The 24,699-nt window shown below is 36.3% G+C and overlaps 2 protein-coding genes and 1 long non-coding RNA gene across 3 annotated transcripts; 1 reads left to right on the top strand and 2 right to left on the bottom strand.

Annotated features, from left to right (window-relative positions):
* Positions 1 to 592: 592 nt before the first annotated feature.
* On the bottom strand, positions 593 to 2,723 carry LOC146721302 (uncharacterized). Its single transcript, XM_085487176.1, is given in 3 exon segments — positions 593 to 2,116; positions 2,119 to 2,609; positions 2,612 to 2,723. Coding segments are annotated over 3 exon segments (2,127 nt in total).
* Positions 2,724 to 17,587: 14,864 nt separating this feature from the next.
* On the top strand, positions 17,588 to 18,755 carry LOC146721301 (uncharacterized). The gene is made up of 2 exons (XR_014925731.1): positions 17,588 to 17,815; positions 18,185 to 18,755. It is a non-coding gene; the product is annotated as an uncharacterized LOC146721301 (long non-coding RNA).
* A 2,344-nt stretch (positions 18,756 to 21,099) lies between these two features.
* Positions 21,100 to 23,968, bottom strand: LOC146721300 (uncharacterized). Its single transcript, XM_085487175.1, has 3 exons — positions 23,181 to 23,968; positions 21,933 to 23,050; positions 21,100 to 21,710 (listed from the first exon to the last, which is right to left on the bottom strand). The coding sequence occupies exons 1-3, from the start codon at positions 23,966 to 23,968 to the stop codon at positions 21,100 to 21,102; spliced, it is 2,517 nt and encodes an 838-aa protein (XP_085343301.1).
* Positions 23,969 to 24,699: the final 731 nt, after the last annotated feature.

The raw sequence follows: 24,699 nt of genomic DNA, 5'->3' as shown, positions 1-24,699 counted from the left end.
CAGAGCGCTATTAAAAATTCTGCCGCATCTCGTTGAACATTCAGTAAAAATGAATTACCAAGAAATTGTCTTATACTCATACTGTTTAATACATTCTTGTCACCAATATAATCGTTAATTAATTGCTTCATAACATCTGTTTAATCGTGTTGTAATAATAATTTTCTAATAACAGTATTATGTACAATACATTGTAAAACGGTATTTGCATAGCAGGAAACATTATCTGTTTTGATAAAGCCTTTAATGGACGTTAATGAAATATTTTCAAGATTTGTTGATTCTTCATAAATTGCCTGTCCAGCAAGAAATCGGACAGACACTGTCCATTGTCGATCTTTAATCTTATTACATTGATTTTTTGGCATAATAATGCTTTCTATATCTTGACGATATAAGTTTCTTAAACGATTATATTCAACAATGGCTAATTCATTAGCTTTTACAGATCCTGGATCAAAATTTATCAAATGTAATCCTTCTATAGATGTGACTCGTGACAATGCCACATATGTTTGACCGCAACTGAAAATAAGATTTCCTGCATCAATAACAACCGAATTCAAACTTAAGCCTTGATTTTTATGAATTGTTATTCCATAACTAAGTGACAATGGAAATTGTTTTCGATTCGAATAATGTATGCTTTGTCCATTACTTCAAATTTGACACTTACACGTTCTATATCGAATTCTTTTCCATTCGATAAAGCAATTGTTAATGTATTTACATCCTTATTATCAATATCACGTAAACATTTCGTAATTGTACCAATAGTTCCATTAACAAGTCCTAATGTGACGTCGATATTTCTACGTAGCATAATTTTTGCCCCTATTTTCACAATTATCTCATTTGACAGTCCACCAGTTTTCGTACTATCCTCATCATCTGCACCAATAATTTTCAATATTTTTTTCTTTAAATATTGTGGACAATCAATACTATCTTGTGCTAACAATAAAATATTTTCAGAAGGTATGCGTTCCAACATTGCGGTATTAAGAACATTACATAAATTACATGTTGGTAACAAGCACACTGGATCGCACGGCAATTTTGCAATATAATTACATAATTCTTCTAATCTATCATTACATGATGTAGATTTAAAGTTTATTTTTCTCGAATTCAATGTTTCAATATCAGTATCTGTTACAATTCCAAGTCGAATTCTAGAAAGTAAATCTCTGTAACTGATATCACTTTTTTGACGCATATTAATCCTAAGTTCATCATAAGTAAACAAATCATTCCATAAATTTGTAGCTCCTAATGTTTCCAAATATTTTTCTGTCTTAGCTTTACTCATATTAATAAAAACAGACTCTTCGCGTACTGGTGGCAATTGTAATAAATCACCTAATAATAATATGTGCTTTTTCCCGAACCATCCATCATCGTCATCAAACGTGTTGAATATTTCTGTTAATCTAAGATGTATATATATAAAAGTGATATTTGATACCATTGATATTTCATCGATTATAAAAAGAATAGTATTCTTTAATTCATCTCTTAATGTTTTTAAAACAACGTCGGATAATTGTCTGTATTTAGGAATATAGCCATGCTCCACTGGTAATTGAAAAAGTCTATGAATAGTAAGTCCATCAATATTAAAGGCAGCAATACCCGTGGGTGCAGCTACCGCAACATCCTTATTTAAATTTTGTTTCACCCAACATTTAATAGTTTTTATGAGATAACTTTTGCCTGTTCCACCTTCGCCACTTACATAATGTCTCAAGCATTTCGAATCAGATTTAATGGTATTTGTAATGGTATCGAATACTTTCCTTTGATCATCATTTAGCCCAGAAATTAAATCATCGATATTTGTTTCGTCTGGTTTAGCTAAAACATCTCTAAATTCTTGCATAGCATTTCCTGCTTCCAAAGCAAGAAATTCTGTTTCATTATTAGATTGCTTATTTTTCTCTTGTGATTTTACTATTTCATTTAAATAATTCTCAATATTTTCTTTAATATTTTTCAAGTAATTTTGATCATTAACAATTTTTTCATGATAAGATATTGCTTCTGGTAGTTGCAAACATATACTTAAAAATGTTTCTGCATAAGTAGAATATTCTGATTTTATTTCTGATAAGATAAATCTCTCCATGGTTTGAATAATAATAATAACGAATAGTAATATTTTTCTGGTTGCATTTCAACATTGTATTTATAATGATTCACCAGATATCCACGCTGTCTTTTCTTAATATAATGTGGATATTTACCTTCACCTTTCAAAGTATAAAAATTATTGGCAGGTATTTTCTTTGTAATATCATACCATTTCGCAAAATTATAAAGGCTCAACGATTCGAGTTCTTGTGGTCTAGTTGGATAGTAATAATCAATCATTGATTTACAAAAAATGTCTGTTGAATCTGCGTCCAACAATTTAATTTCTTTAAGTGTTTTTATTTTTCGGCTTCTAATTTGATTAACATCTAGCCATCTAATTGTTGTACATGGATCTATTCCATATAGTGATATACCGAGAAGTGTGTCGCATGCTTCTAGAGCACCACATTCTCTGTTATTTAAATTACGCATTGCAAAGTTCCAAAGACGACTACGTAATGATTTCGTAGAGTAGAGTTAACTGCTTCGAATGTATCATTTGCATAACTCGACTCAGATTTTGTAGTATATTTTGTACAGTACCAATTTAACAAAGTTGATTTTTCACCAATAAATTGCATATCCATGTTACCTTCCCATGCAGTTAAAATTACAGGATTGTAATCATTAATATTCTTTTCTTTTTCTTCTCGTGGAAGATCGTATAATCTGCTTTTTGCTTTTAAAGTTCTTCTTCCTGCTATCGACGATACTAGATCTTTTAAAATTAGATTTTTGGTTACTGGACGTGGAAATCCAAATCGACAAACACGAGTAACACCCTTTTTACTTTTCTTACATCGTAAACAGTAATTATTATGAACGTGACGTTGATGAGTATTGACTCTTCGATATAATAAAGGTGAAATATCTTTATCGGGTAATTTACATGATATATATTTCAATAGAAACTTAACAATTTCTTCATTAGAAGATTCGCCGATTAAAGGAGCGTCTTTTATCCATACTAATGAGTACCTCTACCTTGATACTCACGTCTCCAAAAGTAATGTGTTACTTCACCAATCGGATGATCACTCGAACATATAAAATCGAGCATAGCGTGAAATTGATTTTCCATATATCTAGATACGGACACGGGATCAGATTCAATAAGTTCATTCGCAGATTTTGTGGACATATTAGGATTTATTTCTCGAAGATATTCAATCATATGTGACCACAGCCATTCGCTTGGACTTAGAGTTAAAAACCAGGTAGCAGGTCCATAATAATAGATCATACAACTTAAATCACATCTAGGTTTGCGCCAATATTGTTCACTGTTGCAAAGTCTTAAAAATATTGTACTTATGTTTCCTTCTAATTTATTTTCTGACATTGCATTCAAGAAGCTTTTTGCTGTAAATCGTTCTCTCAAATTCACTATATTCATTTTATGATAAATACCACTATTTAATTGTCGAATATTTGCATTATTCAATAAATAAAATATATACTGTATATTTTTAAACGAAATTGAGAATGTTTGGACATTAATCGTGATTTGATAAACTCGCTATCTGACAGACGTATTGGTCTTTCTTCATATTGACCATTTTTTCCAAATGGATATAAATCGGGAAAGCACAAAAGATCCAAAGTTTTATCTCGACTATCTATTGAAATATTTTCAACTCTTAACATTTGATACAACGCTGTTGCACTCTCATTTGTTCTTTTATCATACATTGGATACATAGTAAATAATTATATAATGTTCGTAATACGTGTCCGGATCCGTAATCTGTGTCAATAATGCTTGCTGAATTTGTTCCACATTATCATTCAATTGATATTCGACGTCGTTTAGCTTGTCAGTTAATAGATTATCATGTGATTTTGGTAATTCAATTGCTGTATATAACGGATTGTGTTTTTTGAACCATGTTAATACTTCATAAATTTTATTAACATTTACTAAATTTTCCCACATTATTTTAGATTTAGTTGGAACACCACCACGAACTACAATGTATAATTCGTGATCATAATTTAATACGTCTGTTGGGTTACAAATTTTTTTATCGTTTTATTTACTGGCAATGGTAAGTAAAACGTTCTGCCTTTAACTTTACTTTGAAGATGTGATTGTGGTAAATTTTTCTTTGATACTGTTCCCATTTTCTGTACAACTTGAAAAGCTTTTGCTCTTTGTATCAAAATTTTTTCATATTCATTTAATGTAGTTATTACGTCTGGTGTTTTGTCAACGTATAAATTATTCAAAATACATATTGGTGGTAAAGTGCCTTTACGAAAGTATGTCAAACAGTATCGGCAAATATATAACTCTGTACTTTTTAAATCAATATGCAAGTAGTTTATTAATTTCTTCCATTGTTTTCCTGATAAAGACTTTCTTAATTTTCCCACATTAAAAACATTTCGTTTAAAGCAAAGTTTTTCACAAGATAAACATACAAATTGAGGTGTATCTGTAGACCGTTTTGTCAATACGGTACGGTAAAAGCTTTCGAATACTTTAATAATATTTCATCTTCATTTAAGTTTATAACTGTTTCGATATTAACATCGGTAAACATACTTTTCCTACATATATTATCAACAATTTTGTCCAAAATTTGCACATCACCAGAATGTAAAGCTTCGTCCAATTTTAATAGTTTGTGGTAATAATATGTCAAGCGAGAAGCAAGTCTTTGTATATATCTCACTTTTGGATAATGTGGTGACAAGAAATGCAAAGCCAACAATTTAGATTTACATAATTTGGGATCAATGTAACATACTTGCGAATGACCAAGTTTATTCGATTGTCTATATGAATATGAACATGTTTCTATTGATTTAATAAATGTAGAAATATTTCTCACTTTTGAACACTTTGATATTGTTGTTAAAAATTGTTTGAATCGTTCAATTATGATAGCATCATTTATTCTACATAGAGATCCACATTTCCAAAATATTGTTGTTTTATTACGTGTACATTTTGTCGTTATTGGTAAAACATTAGTTACTTGTCCATTTTTATTTATTATTAATGCTTCCTTAAATTCAATATACTTGTAATTAGTTTCAAAAAAATATGATTCTGTGGAAGCAGTATGTTTACTTGAACCACATAAAGCTTGATTATAATTATTGGAAGTAATATCATCATTACATTTATTAGCGCGACTTAAACATACTTCTGCTTTTTCTCTTAATAATGCCAATGTTTTTCTCAAGATTATTATGTATTTTTCTCTAGCGTGTATACACCATTTAATTATTCGTTCTGCTCGAAGTCTTTTTTCTTCTATTGAAGATCCTTTAATATTTCGTAAGAGGATTTTAACATATGTTTCCATTGATTGCAAAATTCCAATTCTATTTTCTTTTAAATACATACGCCTATATTTCCAACATATTTTATTAGCTATACAATTTTTTTGCTTTTTTGTTATATATTTCTTGTGGTTTTCATAATATTTTTTATTAGATAATTTCTTATTTGGACAACGTATATATTTTTCTAATCTTTCACATTCATGTTTCTTATGTAAAACATAATATTTACGTTTTTTTTTCACGTTTATCATTTCTATCATTTGCATATTTTAAACGCTTTATAGCACGATTTTCTAATAAATTATATGCATATGCTTTTCGTTTTGCTGCACGATTTTTAATTCTATTTTCTTCAAGTTTATCATACATTAATTGTTTTTTGATTCGAAGATCATATTGTTCTTGAGTTTCATATTTTCTTTGCACACGTTTTCGATGTGCATCTACTCTTCTGCGTTCTACTACTTTTAAATGTGGAACATTTTCTGGAATGTTATTAATACAATTTTGTGGAAAATGTTCAATTATATTAGTATCAAAAATTTTAAATAAATGACTTCTCATCAAAGAATGTTCATAGTTTATAATATCTGGTTTTAAACCAAATAATAATGATATAGCAAAAGCAATTGCAAACACACCACAATCATTTCCATTTGGTTGGGTTGTTGTTGCACTTTAGGAAATTTAATATTATTTTTATTGAAATTAAAAAATGGATACAATTTTTTTAAATATATTTCATGATGAGCATGCAGTTTTCCATAATTTAATGAATCATATATATATATATATATATATTTAGTATCATAATAGCTGCATACCCAGTGACCATCATATTTCAATGTACTGCTATGCAAGATTTGTATATGTTCTTGCATAGCTGAAATAGGCTCTATTGTTTCGGGACATTGAATCCTCCATGTATCACGAGGACAAAAAGAAGAGCAATTTTTTAATATAGAATTAAATGCATCGATATGAATATCTTCCAACCACGTATTATTTTGTTTTACAATATTTATATCGTAATTTGATAATTTTATTATATTTTTAATTACCATTTTATTATTTTCTGTATTTTTTTCAATTAAATAAAAATAAAAATATAATTGAAGTACTTACTTGATCCTGTACTTACTTTGTAACTACCGCCAACTATCCTGCCAACCCGACTCCTTTAAAAAATGTAAAATTTAAAACAATACTAAAATTATAAACATTATTTAAAAGTACTATGACACAAAACTTGTAGAGAATATGAAATTAAGAAAAGAGACATGTTATATAAATTAAAATATTTATATATATATATATATATATATAATTTATATAAAAATATATATAATTGTATAATTAAATAAAGCTCGATTAAAAAGTAAAGTTATCGTCCGATCGCTGAAGTTAACTAATGCTTGAACATGATCAATATTTAGATGGGTGACCGCTTGGGAGCATTATTATTTTGTATAATAATATCCTAAAAAAATCTTAAAAATGAAAAGGTCAGGCCATGTTCAAAAGAAGGTACTCAAAAATTTAAACGATCTAATAATAAATTATCACGAAAAGTAACTGATATGTTATTCAAGGTGCCAGTTCAAAGTGAACATACGTAAAGTGTATATTATCTAAATTTAGTAATAATATATTACCATGAAAAGTAACTGTGATATTTTATTCAAGGTGCAAGTTCACATTGAATATACATACATATAAGTAAAACTGATTACAATTTGATTCTAGAAAATAAGTGCGATATGTTATTCTTAGTGCACAAAATATAATAGTCGTTTATAGAGATTTGATTTGAAATTCATACTAGCCCGTACAATGAAAAATAATTGCTCGTAATGCCAGAGTACCAATTTGTTAATGAATCAGAAAAATAACATGGCGGCCTGCTCTCAAAAAACTATGATGTTTCTCGATGTCCATTTAGAAATAATGTCAAAACTCTTACAGAATAATTACTACAACATTTGAAATACGAAAAGTATTACATTAGAAGAAGATTAGATTAGAATAAAAATTCAACGTATTTTTAAAAGCTCTACACACACAACGAAGTGAATATACAAAACTATATACAAATACCTTTTTTTCTGTGTTTCTGAAGAAAATTGTAAGTCAAATGAAACCTTGCACTTTGAGAACCACTTACTTTTCAGAGTCAAATTGATATATTTTTTTTGTATATTTTAATGATATTTATTTCTCACTTGTATCTTGAATAATTAATATGTAATTTTTTATTGTATATTACGACTTGGGGGAGAATTTAATAGATGTTTTTTTTTATTTTTACCATCCCCACTCATGTAACCCACCCACGCATTCCCGTTTTAATTGACCGATTCTCTGAAATCGGTCCCAAAAATTATAACAAGTTTGCAAATTTTGCGAGGATGACTACGCGGTGTGGTTTTTTTAATTTCCAGCCCACCCCGCCCCCACCCAGGGCATTTATGTTTTTATTGATTCTTCGAAATTGGTACAAAATTTCAAAAATTTTTTGGGAAAAATGGCTAATATTTGTTTTTTTTTAGTTTTGTCCTTCCCCATGCGGGGTTTTTTATGGACCGTACTTTCGAGTGCCCTTTGCTTCCCCCAAATAAACCCAAAAAGGAAAATTTTTAGAAAATTTGGAATTTTATTTGCCCCCCCCTGTTTTTTTTTAAGGGGGAAATTTTATGTGGCATTTCTAGAGAAAAAAAAAAAAAGGGGGAAGAAAAAATTGGGGATTTGGAAAACCAAAATTTTTAAAAAGGGGAAGGGAAAAAAAAAAAAATTTTTTAAAAAAAAAGGGGAAAAGGGGGGGAAAAGGGGGGGAAAAAAAATAAAATTGGGGGAAGCAAAAAGGGGGGGGTTTTAGGGGGGGGGGACAAGAAAAAAAAAAAGGGGAAAAAAAAAAAAGGATTAAAAAATAAAAAAAAAATAAAAAAGGATATAATAACAAAAATAATTTTTTATTTTTAAAAAATTTTGAAATTGGGGGGAAAATTTAAAAAATAAAAAAAGAAAAAAAAAAAATAAAAAAAAAATCAAAAAAATGAAAAGGTGGGGCCTTTTTAAAAGAAAATTTTAAAAAATTTAAACGTTTTTAAAAATCATTATCACAAAAATAACTGTTTGGGTTTTAAAGGGCCCCCAGTTCAAGTGAAAAAAACGAAAAAGGGGGATATTATCTAAATTTAGTAAAATATTTTTACCAAAAAGTAACTGTGATATTTTAAAAAAGGTGCAAGTTCACATTAAATTTTACTTTTCATATAAGAAAAACTGTTTTAAAATTTTTGATTCTAAAAATAAGGCAAAGGGGTTTTTTTTATGCACAAAAATAATAGTCGTTTATAGAGATTTTTTAAAATTTTTCTACTACCCGTACAATAAAAATAATTGCTCGAAATTCCAAGTACCAATTTTTTAATGACTCAGAAAAATAACAGGGGGCCCCCCTTTTCCAAAAAAAAAGAGCCCATGTCCATTTAGAAAAAGCGAAACCCCTTTTCAGAATTTACTAAAAAAATTAAAAACGAAAAAGTTTTTTAAAAAAGGGGTTAGATTGAAAAAAAGGGTTTTAAAATTTTTTAAAAAAACCTTTCACACCAACGAAGGAAATACAAAACAATATAAAAAAACCCCTTTTTTTTCCCGGGCAAAAAAAAAATGAAGTTAAAAAGAAAACCCTTTCCTTTGAGAACCATGTCACTTACTTTTTGGGTAAATTTAAAAAATTTTTTTTTTATATTTTAATGATATCTATTTTTGGTTTTTTAAAAAATTTAAATGTAATTTTTTTTTGTATTTACGACCCAAAAAATCAGTAAATTTTAAGCGGTTGCTTTTTTTGGGGTTGACCGGAATTGTCATTTAAATTTACTTTTAAAATTTCACCCTTTCGAGCAACGGGGGAAAGGGTTTTGACAATAACTTTAAAACCCGAAAATAGGGGAAACACAATGGGAAAAATTGATACGAAAATTCGAAATTTTACTAAAGAAAATTGGAGGTTTTTAATTTATAAAATTTTCACAAAATCTTTTTTAAATTTTTTTATTCTACCCATCAAAGTTTTTTGAGAGCGGGCCCCCCCTTTTTTTTTTCTGAGTCAAATTAAAACCCAAAAATTTGGAAACGGAAAATTTCAGCAATTATTTTTTTTTAGGGCTAGTTTAAATTTTAAATCAAAACTCTTAACCTTTTTTTATTTTGTGCACTAAAATAACTATCGCACTTATTTTCTAAAATCAATTGTAATCTTTTTTTTTTTAAAATGTATATTAAAGGGGAACTTGCCCCTTAAATAAAATATTTACAGTTACTTTTTTTGGAAAAATTTTATTCAAAAATTTTAATTTAAAATACCCCTTTACGATGTTCACTTTAAACGGGGCCCCCTTTAAAAACATTCATTTTCTTTTCGTTTATTTTTTATTAAAATCGTTTAAAAAATTTTGAGTACCTTTTTTTTAACTTTGGGCCCGGGCCTTTTTTATTTTTATGATTTTTTTTTTATTTTCATTATTTTTTAAAAAAAAAATATTTTAGACAGCTTTCTAGTTTTAAGTTCAAAAATAGGGGATTTTCGTTCTATCCAAAAAATTTTTAAAAGAAAAATTTATGCAATACGTTTTTAAAATAATTAAATAATGGTAATATGTACATATATAAAATTTTTTAAATTTTATTATGGGGGAAAATTTTTTTTTTTTTTTTTTAACATATATGTAATTTTTTAAAATTTTTAAAATTTTTTTTAAAGATCTTTTCAAAATTTATTTCAATTGCAACAAAAATAAAAAATATTCTGTATAAAAATTTTAAAAAAAAATGGGCCCCCCCCATCCGGGCCCCTTTTCGTTACGTGCTTTAATTCGAGTTTTAATACATCATTGATGTCGGAATACGTCGACATTAGAGCCGTAAAAAATTCCGAAACATCTTGTTGTGTTTCGTTCTTCGAAGCGTTTTCCGACAGATCTTCTAACCGCTTGAATGTTGCAATATTTACGTTCACCATACGCGCAGATAGCATCAATCAATGCATTCGATGCTTTATTTTTCAGTATTTGTTGCCTAATACGTACGCAATGAAACGCACATTGTAATATTACATTAGCGTAACACGAAACAGCATCGTTATTGCAAAGGCCATATATTTTCCACGTAACTATACTTTTTGGTTCCTCACAATCATAATTCTGCATATCATCAATGTTATTAGGGATATCCCATCGACGATCGTACATTTTCACAACCTTTTTCTCGGACGGATTGATTTGTGGCAGTTCAGATTTGAATATAGATCTCAGTCGATTATATTCTACAATGGCTCTCGAGTTTGCTTTAACTGATGCTGGATTGAAATTTATCAAATGTAGGCCTTCCAATTTACTTACTCGTGACAAACCTACATAGGCTTGACCATCACTGAATACAGTCGTTCCTAAATCCATCATTGCATTGTTACATGTAATTCCTTCGATAAAAATAATTCGACATTCTTTAATTTGTCTCTCAAAGTTTTCAAGACCATGTCTGACAATTGCGTATATTTTGGTGTAGATACATGACTAACCGGTAATTGAAACATTCTATGGATTGTCAAGCCATCGATATTGAATGCTGCGATACCCATGGGAGCAGATATGGCAGTCGTTTTTTCCAAATTTATTCTGATCCAATGTTTAATCGTTTCAATTAGAAAACTTTTACCTGTACCACCCTCGCCACTTACGTACAGTCGCAGAATCTGATTCTTATCTTGTAAGACTTGGCATACTCCATCAAAGACTCTTTTCTGGTCTTTGTTCAATTGCGACATCATTTGCGATAAATCAATCGGGTCGTCAATCTTACCAAAATCTTCCAGATCTTTCATTGCGTCGTCAGCTTCTATCGGATTACAATCCAGTTCATCGTCATCGGATTTGTCTCTGTCTGCTGTTTTCAGATCATTTTCGCGCTTCTCGATTAATTCAGCAACGTTCTCAAAAGCTTTCTGTATTTCTTCGAGCCTTTCATGATATTTCATTGCCTTCGTTAAAACAGACTCTGAATTCTTAAAGGCATCCGTGTAAGTCTCGAATGTACCTTTGAGTTCACTGAAATCTCTTCATGGTTTGAACAGAAGAAGCAGCGAGTAAAAGTATTTTTCGGGCTCAGTTTTTATATTAAATCGATAATGGTTAATTAAATAACCCTTTTTTCGTTTTTTTAAAAATAAACCCGATGCCAGTTTGTAACACTTGACTTCGTCATTATTTGACATCTGTTTCGTAATTTCCCAGAATCTGGCAAAATTGTACAAATTCAATGATTCTAATTCCTGAGGTCTATTTGGATAGTAATCATCGATGAGTGACGAACAGTAAATATTCGTAGAATTTACATCGAGAGCTTAAATTTCATTAAATGTTTTAACTTTTCTATTTCTCACCTCATTAACATCGATCCATTTGACCATGGTATCATTATCCGTACCGTACAAGGGATTCCCTAATAGTGTATCCGCAGCTTCTAAAGCACCGCATTCTCTGTTATTTAATGAACGCATTGCAAAATTTCACAGTTTCGATGCCAAGGACTTATTCGAATCTATCACTTCAAAGTCTGTATTGCATTTTTCCGACTTTGTCGTGTATTTTGTTAAATATGAATTTAAAAACTTTGATTTTTCTCTAATAAATTGTATGTCCATATTTCCCTCCCAGGCTAATTTGATAGACGGATTATAATCATTTATAAACCTTTCCGACTCCTTGCGAGGAAGATCGTACAATCTGCTCTTACTGCGTCAATTTTTTCTACCGACTATCGAAGTGATAACGTCTCTTAAAACGAAATTCTCAGTAACTGGCCGAGGAAAATCGAACCGACACTTTCTGTATATATTAGTTTCCGTTTTTTTCGTACGCATGCAATACGAGTTTTGTTTATGATTCTGATCACTTATTACCGTATCGTACAACGTTGGCGAAACATTTTCATCTGGAATTTCACACGTTACGTATTTTTGAATAAACGTAGCAACTTCTTCATCCGGCGATTTTTCTAATACTGGAGCATCTTTTATCCAAATCATACAATGCATGTGCTGGATACTTCTACGTTGATATTCCAGTCGCCAGAAGTAATGAATAACCTTTCCTATTGGATTATCGGACGAACAAATAAAATCAATCATGGCTTTGAATTTTATGCACATGAATCTAGAAGTACTTACAGGATCGTATGCGATTAGTTCGCTGATGCCTAACTTCGCTTTATCGGGATTCATATCTCGTAAATATTCACCCAAATCGGACCATTTCCATTCACTAGGACTCAAAGTCAAAAACCACGTCGCTGGACCGTAATGCAAAGTCATGCATTTTACATTATTGGACGGTTGTCGCCAAAATTGATCCGTATTTCTCAATTTTGCAAAAATACTCATTAAATTCGATTCTAATTGGTAACCTTTCAATTTGTTCAAGTATCTACCAGCAGTGTATCTCTCTCGTGGGTTAGTAACCATCATCAGATGACGCTGGAAGACGAATTTTTGAGTAATGAGGATTATTTTCTTTCAACCATTGTAAAGCCTTATACATTTTATTAATATCTACCAAATTTTCCCAAACCACTTTAGATTTCTTGGGTATACCTCGAACGAGAATGTGTAACTCGTGATTCAAATTTATAGGATCTTCCGGAGGACATACCTTATCCAATGTTTCTTGTAAAGGCAGAGGCAAATGAAATGTTCTATCTTTTCCTAAACAGAGTTCGATTATATAAGTTTTTTGATTTAATTATAAATTTAACATATATAAGACAGGCAATAAGAGCCAAATCGCGGATGACAGTGCGTTATCCTAAACGAAACTAAAAATTTTTTCGTTAGAATTAAATACCTGTGCACAAGGCACCAAATTTTACTTGGACACGGCCAAGATATAAAATTGGAATAATCTCTACAAAAGATTTTTAATTCCATGTATCCCCTATTCCCCCTAAAGAAATAAATGCGAGAGAAAAATATAGATCCGAAAGTCGCAGAATCGGGAATCGAACCCGAGACCTTTCGCTTGCCGGGCGACTGCTCTTCCTTGATTTAAAATGTGCTATATTTAAATCATTTAATTATTTTTTTCGTTCAAGTACAATTAACAGCAAAAACTGCATATACGTAGGTATGTATTTGACTCTACTGCCATTACTTGAAACAAATACATTATTCGATATTAACAAATTGGAACTCTGGAATTACGAATAATTATTTTTCATTGTACAGACTAGGTTTAAATTTTTGAGGACCTTCTTTTGAACATGGCTTGACCTTTTCATTTTTATGATTTTTTGGAGATAGGGTGAGAGAGGACGAATGAGGGTAAGAGAAGACGAGATAGGCGAGAGAGGGTGAAAGAGAACGAAAGAGGGTGAGAAAGGACGTACGAGTGTGAAAGAGGTGAGAGAGGGTGAGAGAGGACGAAAGAGGGTGAAAGAGGACGAAAGAGGTCGAAAGAGGGTGAGAGAGAACGAAAGAGGGTGAAAGAGGACGAAAGAGGGTGAGCGAGGACAAAAGAGTGTGAAAGAGATCGAAAGAGGATGAGAGAGGGCGAAAGAGGGTGAGAAAGAATGAAAGAGGGTGAGAAAGAATGAAAGAGGGTGAGAAAGAATGAAAGAGGGTGAGAGAGGACAAAAGAGAGTGAAAGAGGACGAAAGAGGGTGAAAGAGGACGAAAAGAGGGTGAGAGGGAATGAAAGAGGGTGAAAGAAGACGAAACAGGGTGAAAGAGGGTGAGAGAGAATGAAAGAGAGTGAGAGAGGACGAAAAGAGGGTGAAAGAGGCGAAAGATGGTGGAAAAGAGGACGAAAGAGGGATGAAAGAGGGCGAAAGAGGGTGAAAGAGGACGAAAGAGGATGAAAGAGGGCGAAAGAGGGTGAAAGTAGGACGAAAGAGGGTTGAAAGAGGACGAAAGAGGGTGAAAGAGGGTGATGAGAGGACGAAAGAGGGTGATGAGAGAGGACGAAAGAGTGTGAGAGAGGACGAAAAGAGGGTGAAAGAGGCGAAAGAGGGGTGGGAGTGGGGGTGGAAGTGGGGGCGGGGCGGGATGTGGGAGGGAAAGGGGTGGGTGGAAGTTGAGGGAGGTGGTGAGTGAAAGGTGAGAAGAGATTTATATATATATATATATAATCCTGATGACGTCAGCGGACGCGGACAGAGAAGAAGAAGAAGAAAAAGAAGAAGAAGAAGAAGAAGAAGAAAACGACGTTACTTCATTTTTCATGAAAAACGTCACTTTTTGACCGCTTGTATCTCCAGGACGGCTTGACCGATTTTATTTTTTCTTGGCTCAAATTACTCGTGGCGATGCCGCCTTTCAGGTTATATTACGTGCAATTCAAAATTTTTTATATTTTAGTAGTTCTACACCCCCAAAAAATGGACTTTGATGGTGCAGGATAAGGAGACTTGTAGTGTCTTTTAAGGTCTTTTAGGGTTTGAACATGGCCGGAAACACTACCGCGTCTCCTAATATAATAAATATTTAAATATATGCAAATGTGCGCGACGGAAGGCAGGATAGAAAGGTCGGAAACGAAAAGACAGCGAAGCACTGCACTCAACACACGCGTAACGTGAACAAAAATTATATTTAAACTACGAACAACAAAAATTACAATTTAAAAACAGTTAATCTCGGCTCGAATTATTGTGTTACAATAAAAATAAAATCTCAACGGCAATCGGAGCCTGTGCGGACGACATGCACAAAATTAATAAATTAAAATGAGATCTCAAATCAAACTCATTTATCAAATTCTAAACGTTTCGACCTACTTCGGGTCTTCTTCAGTAGCTGCAAAATACAAAGAAACAAAAATAAAAGATAATCGGTACAAACAGAAAATTATAAAACTCATATACATACAATCCGCAAATAAATTAAATATCATTCTCCTCCCTATTCAAACCGTCCGGCCGTCGGAGCGTCTCCCTAACGGTGACCATCGTCAGGAAGGAAGCAGAGCAGTGACTCCCTTACCAACACTAATCAACATAGTATAGATTAAACGTAGAAAAATCCACAAAATTAAAAATTAAAAACCGGGAAGTACACTCACCCCGACAGTAAAAACAGAGAGAAGACGATGCTACACGTGACACATCACTCTAACGACTGTGCGGTATTCTACCTCGACCCAGTCGATACATATATACGCAAAAAACAAATATAAAAATATAAAAATAAAATATGAAAATAAAAATAAAAACAACTAAAACTTATCGGCACTCATGTCAAAGGTCTAATAAAAAAACCGGCTATGTATAATCACAAAGCTAGATTTTGGTAAATTTTTCTATTAACAGATCAAAATTCTCGTTTAATTTATCAGTGTCGCTATGTAAATTTAAACTATTCCTCTGCCGTTTTATGTGGATCATTTCGGATATCAAACGTTTACCTAAAAAAGGCTCCTCGTCTAAAACTTTTACATCCTCCCAATTAAATTCATGGTTCAATAATCTATGTTCCGATATGACTGATAATTGTGACGCGTTTCTTTTTATGTTGTTGCGATGTTCTTTCATCCTAGTTTTCAACAATCTACCCGTCTGCCCTACGTACGACGCATCACAATCCATACAATCAATTTTATAAACTACATTGTTATGGAGTTCCCTTGGTAACTTATCCTTGTGTACTTTAATGAATTTACGGAGACTGTTAATTGCTGTATAGGATGGAATGACATCCAAATCACGTGTAATGTCCTCAATTCTCTTCGATACATTATTAATATACGGAATATTAAAGTACGAAACTTTTTTCTGCGTAAGGATCTTGTCATTGCATATATTTGCTCTATTGTTATGCAACTTATTATTGTAGCGGAAGAACAACTTTTTTAACCGCGCTTGTAATGTTTGAAATATCAAATTGAGAGGATAATTATTAGACAAAAGAACTCCAATCATAGACTCAAAGTTACCTTTATGGAATTTCGGATGAGATAGCCAAAAAACTCTATCAATGAGGCTGATAATGGTGCCTTTTTTATGACAGAGAGGATGCTGCGATTCAAAATTTAAATATCTGCCTGAATACGTCGGCTTATGAAACAAATCAAACTCAATGCTCCCATTATTTATAATAATGGTGACGTCTAAAAAATTCAATCGGTTGTCAACCCACTCCTCCATGGTGAACTGCAATCTAGGATGGAAAGAATTGAAAGTGTTTAAAACAATTTTAAGCATGGAGGGTGGGGCCGCCAACGCGATATCGTCAACATATCTAAATCTAATATCTAATAAAAAATCTAATATCTTTTTTTAAAAGATTGTTTAAATCAGAATGTTACACCGTCTCATCTTATATTTCTTTCTCGTTATGTTAATAATTTATATCATTATAAGTCTGCATTGAAACACAAATTTATTATTAAACGTACTATTAAAGACATTTTAAGAAATGAAATTTATGATGCTCATAGACAGAGGCACAAAGTTAGATTAGATATTTATGAAATCGTTCGTTACATCATGATAGATCTCCCAGTGTGTTATTGCGATGGGTTTTTTCGGTGAGCAAAGCAGATCATTACATTATTTTTATAATAAGGAGCGGGTTCGACTGGATGATAAATTTAGATGGCTCTTAGATAAACAAAATAAATTCAATAATAGAAATATTCGTCCTATCCAATATTATTACACATGTACGAAAGAATTTTCTTCAAGGCCATGTGAGTCAGGGCCGTCTCAGTCTCTCAGCGTTTCCTTGAACCCGACTTCCTTTGTTTCTTTAAATCCTGATGTTGCTGACAAAAGAGATAAATGGTTTTTAAATTTATCATCCGTATCGATACCGGTTGAAATTCGAGATTTGTTGCGGTTAGGAGAGAACTTCTGTCTGCCAGTATTTGACAAAGATAAAACCACCATAGAGTTGTTGAAGAATGTAGAACAAAATATTTTTAAACTCCCTGTGGAAAAACGATCTGCAGTCAGAAATAGAGCCTTTCCCATAATAAATAAATTCCATATTTCCATGTCTGAAAAAGCTCACACAAAAAATAGTTTTTGTAAGGCTTACAAATTGACGGGTAAATTCATCCAAGACAATCCCGATATTTTATTTATAAAGGCGGATAAAGGTAACATCACGGTTGCGATGAACAGAGATATGTACATGGACAAAATGTGTGATTTGCTGGCTGACCGGGATACTTATACTGTTGTTAAAAAAGATCCGACTAGGAACCTAATTAATCAATTACACGGAATTTTAATGAGATGGAAAATGAAGAATTACATTTCTTCAACAACATATAAATCCCTGAACTGCACGGACGGGGTTCTACCGAGAGCGTATGGTCTGCCGAAGGTGCATAAACCGAATTGCCCTTTACGTGTCATCGTGTCATCTAGGAATACACCTCTTTATTACTTGGCAAAATTTTTACATAAGATAATATATAAGGCAATTCCGAAACCTGATTCGGCTATTTCTGATAGTTTCCAATTAGTGAACAAATTAAATGGTTTATGTGTGGATAGTGATGTGAAGCTAGTTTCACTAGATGTTGCATCATTGTTCACCAATGTACCATTGGATATGGCTATTGATAGTTTAATTAACAGATGGGGGTATATTGAAAAAGAGTGTATTATTCCACGAGATGAATTTTTATTGGCAATTCGTTTTATTATGAATTCGACTTATTTTATGTTTAATAATGTATGTTATCAACAGACTTTTGGCACGCCTATGGGTTCCCCCCTCTCACCGATCATTGCGGATATCACGTTGCAAGATTTGGAGAGTAGAGCGATTGCTGCGATTCCAATGTCATTTCCATTTTATTTTAGATATGTTGACGATATCGCGTTGGCGGCCCCACCCTCCATGCTTAAAATTGTTTTAAACACTTTCAATTCTTTCCATCCTAGATTGCAGTTCACCATGGAGGAGGGGGTTGACAACCGATTGAATTTTTTAGACGTCACCATTATTATAAATAATGGGAGCATTGAGTTTGATTTGTTTCATAAGCCGACGTATTCAGGCAGATATTTAAATTTTGAATCGCAGCATCCTCTCTGTCATAAAAAAGGCACCATTATCAGCCTCATTGATAGAGTTTTTTGGCTATCTCATCCGAAATTCCATAAAGGTAACTTTGAGTCTATGATTGGAGTTCTTTTGTCTAATAATTATCCTCTCAATTTGATATTTCAAACATTACAAGCGCGGTTAAAAAAGTTGTTCTTCCGCTACAATAATAAGTTGCATAACAATAGAGCAAATATATGCAATGACAAGATCCTTACGCAGAAAAAAGTTTCGTACTTTAATATTCCGTATATTAATAATGTATCGAAGAGAATTGAGGACATTACACGTGATTTGGATGTCATTCCATCCTATACAGCAATTAACAGTCTCCGTAAATTCATTAAAGTACACAAGGATAAGTTACCAAGGGAACTCCATAACAATGTAGTTTATAAAATTGATTGTATGGATTGTGATGCGTCGTACGTAGGGCAGACGGGTAGATTGTTGAAAACTAGGATGAAAGAACATCGCAACAACATGAAAAGAAACGCGTCACAATTATCAGTCATATCGGAACATAGATTATTGAACCATGAATTTAATTGGGAGGATGTAAAAGTTTTAGACGAGGAGCCTTTTTTAGGTAAACGTTTGATATCCGAAATGATCCACATAAAACGGCAGAGGAATAGTTTAAATTTACATAGCGACACTGATAAATTAAACGAGAATTTTGATCTGTTAATAGAAAAATTTACCAAAATCTAGCTTTGTGATTATACATAGCCGGTTTTTTTATTAGACCTTTGACATGAGTGCCGATAAGTTTTAGTTGTTTTTATTTTTATTTTCATATTTTATTTTTATATTTTTATATTTGTTTTTTGCGTATATATGTATCGACTGGGTCTAGGTAGAATACCGCACAGTCGTTAGAGTGATGTGTCACGTGTAGCATCGTCTTCTCTCTGTTTTTACTGTCGGGGTGAGTGTACTTCCCGGTTTTTAATTTTTAATTTTTGTGGATTTTTCTACGTTTAATCTATACTATGTTGATTAGTGTTGGTAAGGGAGTCACTGCTCTGCTTCCTTCCTGACGATGGTCACCGTTAGGGAGACGCTCCGACGGCCGGACGGTTTGAATAGGGAGGAGAATGATATTTAATTTATTTGCGGATTGTATGTATATGAGTTTTATAATTTTCTGTTTGTACCGATTATCTTTTATTTTTGTTTCTTTGTATTTTGCAGCTACTGAAGAAGACCCGAAGTGGGTCGAAACGTTTAGAATTTGATAAATGAGTTTGATTTGAGATCTCATTTTAATTTATTAATTTTGTGCATGTCGTCCGCACAGGCTCCGATTGCCGTTGAGATTTTATTTTTAAAAATTACAATTGTTTAAACCGCACAGAAATTGCCCGAGAATTAACTGATAAGAATAAACCAAAAGAAATAGCCGAGTCGGTAATTAATAACTAAATGTTCCGCAAGCAACGGTAATTAGACGTGAAAAAACGAAAAAGACAAGCGATCTTTTTCGTACAGTAGAAGCACACTCTTGACGCGACAAGCAATCGGAAAAGAGCCCCGCGATCACGAGAGAGGAGGTTTTTATAGGCCCGTGTTTCTAGAACAGTCGAGAACAATTCTCTTTATTCTATCGTTCGGCTGAGGTCGAAAGAGCGTTTAGTGTAATTATTTACTTTTAGAAAAATAGTCGTTTTGTTATTATCGGGACTAAATTGTATCTCCTCTCGCGCGACCGCGGTGTTTACCATTATCGATGATTCGACGTAAACGCTTCCTTTTCGCAGGCGCGGGGTATACGTATACCTGTGCGGCCGAGCGCTATTTGAAATAATATTAATATAAAATTAAGCATTCTGCATGTTGCATGTGAATGAAAAGATTGCATGAATTTTAACGCAATAATGTTTTAAGCCTTTTCAGCTTGCGTTAGACGTTCGATTTTCGAACATTCCGCCCGCCTTGCCGTATACCTGCAATCGACTAAGTAGTGCGAGAGAGGGGGCGCGCGCCTGTTCACGCGCTCGCGAGTTCCGGACACGTGGAGTTCACGTGCTCCAACTTAGATCGCGAAAGGAATGCTGAATCGGTCAGCTGTTTATTGCGAGCGTAACAGTATAGCCGCGTGTCGGTTTCTTGTGTCGCGAAGACCGGGCATTTTAGATAAATGAGTCAATCGTGATTTATGATGAGGCGAATAGTTTGGTGATGAGAATAGTGCAGCGATGAGAGGGGTGTAGCAATGAAAGGAATGTAGTGATGATTGATGTGACAGTATGCTGGTGAAGTGAAAGTGAGCGTGCAATTGATGAGAGAAGAACGATGAAGATATGTGAAAGAAAGAAAAGAAGGATGTGAGCCACTTGACGCCTGATTATCGTGCAGTTTCGTTGTCAACCCCCAGGAAAACAAGTTTACTGACGGGGCGCGTTAAATTAGTACTCGCGGTACGGATTTCGACTACGCGCACGTGGCCGTCGGATCCGGGGTGCAATCGCGTGATGCGCGCGAGCGGCCACCGTGTTGGTAGAGTGTTCTCGCTGCGGAGTAAACACAGTCGACCGACGCGAGCTTCCTGGTTAACTCGGGACCATTTTGGACGATGGGCCAGCGTGTGTAAGTATTCGCTGGACCACCGGGACCAGAAATGGTCCCTCATCTGTTGCAGGAGCTGCCAGCGTGATAGTCGGGCCGACGGCTCTCGTTCGAGTGACGGTTCCGGTACTGTGGAGAGAGCGGAACCGATCAAGAAGTGCCCCGGTGAGAGCTGCTACGTCCTCAGGGTCGTCGGACAAGGGCTGCAGCGGTCGAGAATTGAGGCAAGCCTCTATCTGCGAAAGTAGCGTCGCCAGCTTCTCATAGGTGAGGGTCGCATCACCTATGACTCGTTGCAGATGGTGCTTCATCGATTTAACCGCGGCTTCCCACAAGCCGCCGAAGTTCGGTGCCGCCGGTGGATTGAAATGCCACTGGATCTTTTCCTGTGCGGCGAATGAGGCGATGCGGCGTCCGTCGGCACTGGCGGCGGAGAAGAGAGCGCTTAGCTGCCTGTCAGCACCCACGCAGTTGGTACCGCAGTCACTGTATAAGGTGATGCAGACCCCTCGCCTTGAGATGAACCGGCGCAAGGCTGCGATGAAGGCGTCGGCGGAGTAGTCCGAGGCTACGTCGAGGTGAACGGCTCGAGAGGCTAAACACACAAAATTACAATGAACCCTTTAGTTGCTTTGTGTCCGCGGCTCTTCGAGGTTCTCAGCCAAACCGGACCGGCGTAGTCGACGCCGGTGTGGAGAAACGGCCTGCTTGGTGTGACCCTTGGATTGGAGATCGCCCATGAGAGGCTGTGGGATGGCGGTTCGCCATCTAGTGCACCTTATACATCGGCTGATGTGTCTTTTCACCAAAGACCGACCTCGAGGGACCCAATACTCCCGGCGCAGGGAGCACACGGTCATCTGAGTACCGCCGTGTAAAGTTCGCTGGTGGTGGTCATCTACGACGAGGAGGGTGAATGTCGACTCGCTGGGCAGTATTGGCGGATGAGTGGCATTGTACTGCAGGTTAGCGTTTCTGAGGCGCCCGCCGACTCGTAGAAGTCCCTCGCTGTCCAAGAATGGAGTCAGTTTCTGCAGGAAGCTTCGCGACGGCAGAGGCGTTCCATTTTGCAGCCTTCTGATTTCTTTTGTAAATATTCTAGCCTGGATCAACCTTACCCAGGAGAGGCGGGCTTCCGTCAGTTCGTCGGAGCTGATCACGCCAGGCTGGCTTTGCGCGTGGCGGAGCTGACGGTGAATCAGCAACCAGCGACGGCACCAAGCCGTAATCCGCAGCAATCGCTTCAGCAAGGAGTAGCGCAGCAGCAATTCCGACTCGAACGTCAGCTCGGTAACGGTGGCGACGTGGGTCCGGACTCGTCTCTCTAGGAGGTCCTCCGCTGACATTTCCTTGCTGTTTGTCGTCCAAGGACCGCTCGCCTCTGTCAGCCATGCGGGACCTTGCCACCAGAGCGGGTGGTCAACCAGTTCGCTCGGATAGAGTCCCCGGGAAGCACAGTCCGCTGGGTTCTTTCGACCTGGTACGTGATGCCAGTGGGCGTCCGGGATCAGCGTCTGGATCTCGCTTACTCGGTTAGCCACGTAAGTGACCCACGACGAGGGGTGACCCCGAATCCAACCGAGAGTCACAGTGGAATCCGACCACAGGTGTAGAGGTGCCTTCTCTGCGCCAATAAGAGGGACAACGTGGGCGACCAGTCGAGCGAGAAGATTGGCGGCCGATAATTCTAAACGAGGTAAGGATACCTGCTTCAATGGAGCCACCTTGGTCTTCGCAGCCAACAGCGTCACTCTGCTACTTCCATTTGTTTTGGTTTGCAGGTAGAGGACGGCGGAGTAGGCACGTTCGGAGGCATCGGCAAACCCGTGAATTTCCTTATGGAAGTCTGCCACGCTGCCTAACCATCGAGGCACGCCCAGGTTTTCCACTGCAGCTAGCTCGTCCTGGAACCGCAGCCATTTCCTCGCTTCCTCGCTTGGTAGAGACGCGTTCCAGTCAAGGCCCAGCAGCCAGAATGTTTGAATGTTGATCTTGGCCAGCACGGTTAGTTGGAGACAACCAGCCGAGTGGATCAAACAATTTCGCCGTCAAAGATAGTACCGACCTTTTGGTGAAGGTTGATAGCGTGGTCAGTTTGGTTGCGAAAGCGAAGCGATTGTCACGTGGTTGCCAGCGTAAACCGAGAGTGGAGTGACTCTCGCCGGGCAGCCACCATCTGGCCTCTCGTTGAAGACGGTCGTCGGGCTCCACTTCGTTCAGCAGTAGCGAGTGGTTTGCCGACCACTTTTTAAGTGAGAAGCCGCCCGCCTTGCAGATATCAATCAGCTGTTGCAGCATTACTTCGGCTTCCTCCATGGTCTCCGCACCGGCCAGGATGTCGTCCATGTAGACGTCGCTCAGCAGGATGAGGGCTCCTTTCGGGTAGCGATGTCCTTCGTCCTCGGCCAGTTGGCGTAAAGTGCGGATCGCCAGATAAGGAGCACAGGATAGACCGTAAGTAACGGTACCTAGCCAGTACTCCTTGATTTCGTCGTTGGCGTTCTCTCTCCACAATATCCTTTGCAGGTTTTGATCGTCGGGGTGCACCAGTATCTGCCTATACATCTTTTCGATGTCAGTCGCGAAGACGTAGCGATGACGTCGCCAGCGCAGCAGGATGTCGGCTAGCGAAGGCAGCAGATTCGGACCAGTTGCGAGATATTTATTAAGGGAGTCTCCGTTTGGCAAGGAGCTCGAACCGTTGAAGACGACCCTCAGTTTGGTTGATAAGCTGTCCGGACGCAATACCCCGTGATGGGGCAGGTAGCAAGCCCCTGGATGCGATTTAGTTGACGACGGAGCAGGCCTCATGTGTCGCAGGTTCAAATATTGTTGCATGAATTCCACGTACATGGTTTAAAATTTGCTGTCTCTCTCAAATTTTTTCTCAGTGTGTTGCAGAGCTCGGCGGGCGGCGCGGATTGTTCCTGAGAGGTCCGGCAGAGAGTCAATCGTGGGCAGGCGCACGATATACCGGCCGTCTGGAGAGCGAGTATGATGTCGGCGATAGTGCTCTTTGCACTCAAGTTCGGCCTTGGTGAGGATCGGAGATGGCCCGACGAACTTCCTCCTGCTCCCAGAACCGCCGCACCAAGCAGGTGATGTCCTCGTCCTCCTCGATTTGGCAATGGTGAGTAGAAACACGCTGGCCGCGTGCATTCTCATTGATGGTGCCTGAGAGTATCCATCCTAGAGAGGTCTGCTGTGCCACCGGTTTCTGATGACCCCCCTTTTTTAGGCCCTCGCGGATGATTACTACGTAGACGTCGGCGCCCAGCAGAAGGTCTACTGGATCCGCGGAACGGAATTCTGGATCGGCGAGCTCTAGGTCCTTAAGATGGGTCCAGGATTGCAGACTTTGGCGGCATCCTCCGGCGAAGAGAGTGAGCTTCGGCAAGATCAAGGCGGCGACGGAGTTGGACTGGTCACCGTTGTGCGCTCGAAAGGTAAGCTGAACCTTGCCTTTGGCAACTCCCGTCCTTTTCTCGCCGAGTCCATAGACGCTGACGGCGGCGGGCAGGCGAGGCAGTCGCAGTCGTTGAACTAATCGCTCCGATATGATGGACGACTCTGAGCCCTGGTCG

This window comes from Nylanderia fulva, unplaced genomic scaffold (genome assembly GCF_048542155.1).
Source record: "Nylanderia fulva isolate GAGA-0341 unplaced genomic scaffold, ASM4854215v1 Scaffold501, whole genome shotgun sequence".
Lineage (NCBI taxonomy): Eukaryota > Metazoa > Arthropoda > Insecta > Hymenoptera > Formicidae > Nylanderia > Nylanderia fulva.
Note: the sequence above shows the minus strand (reverse complement) of the source record. Positions and strands in the feature narration are given on the sequence as shown.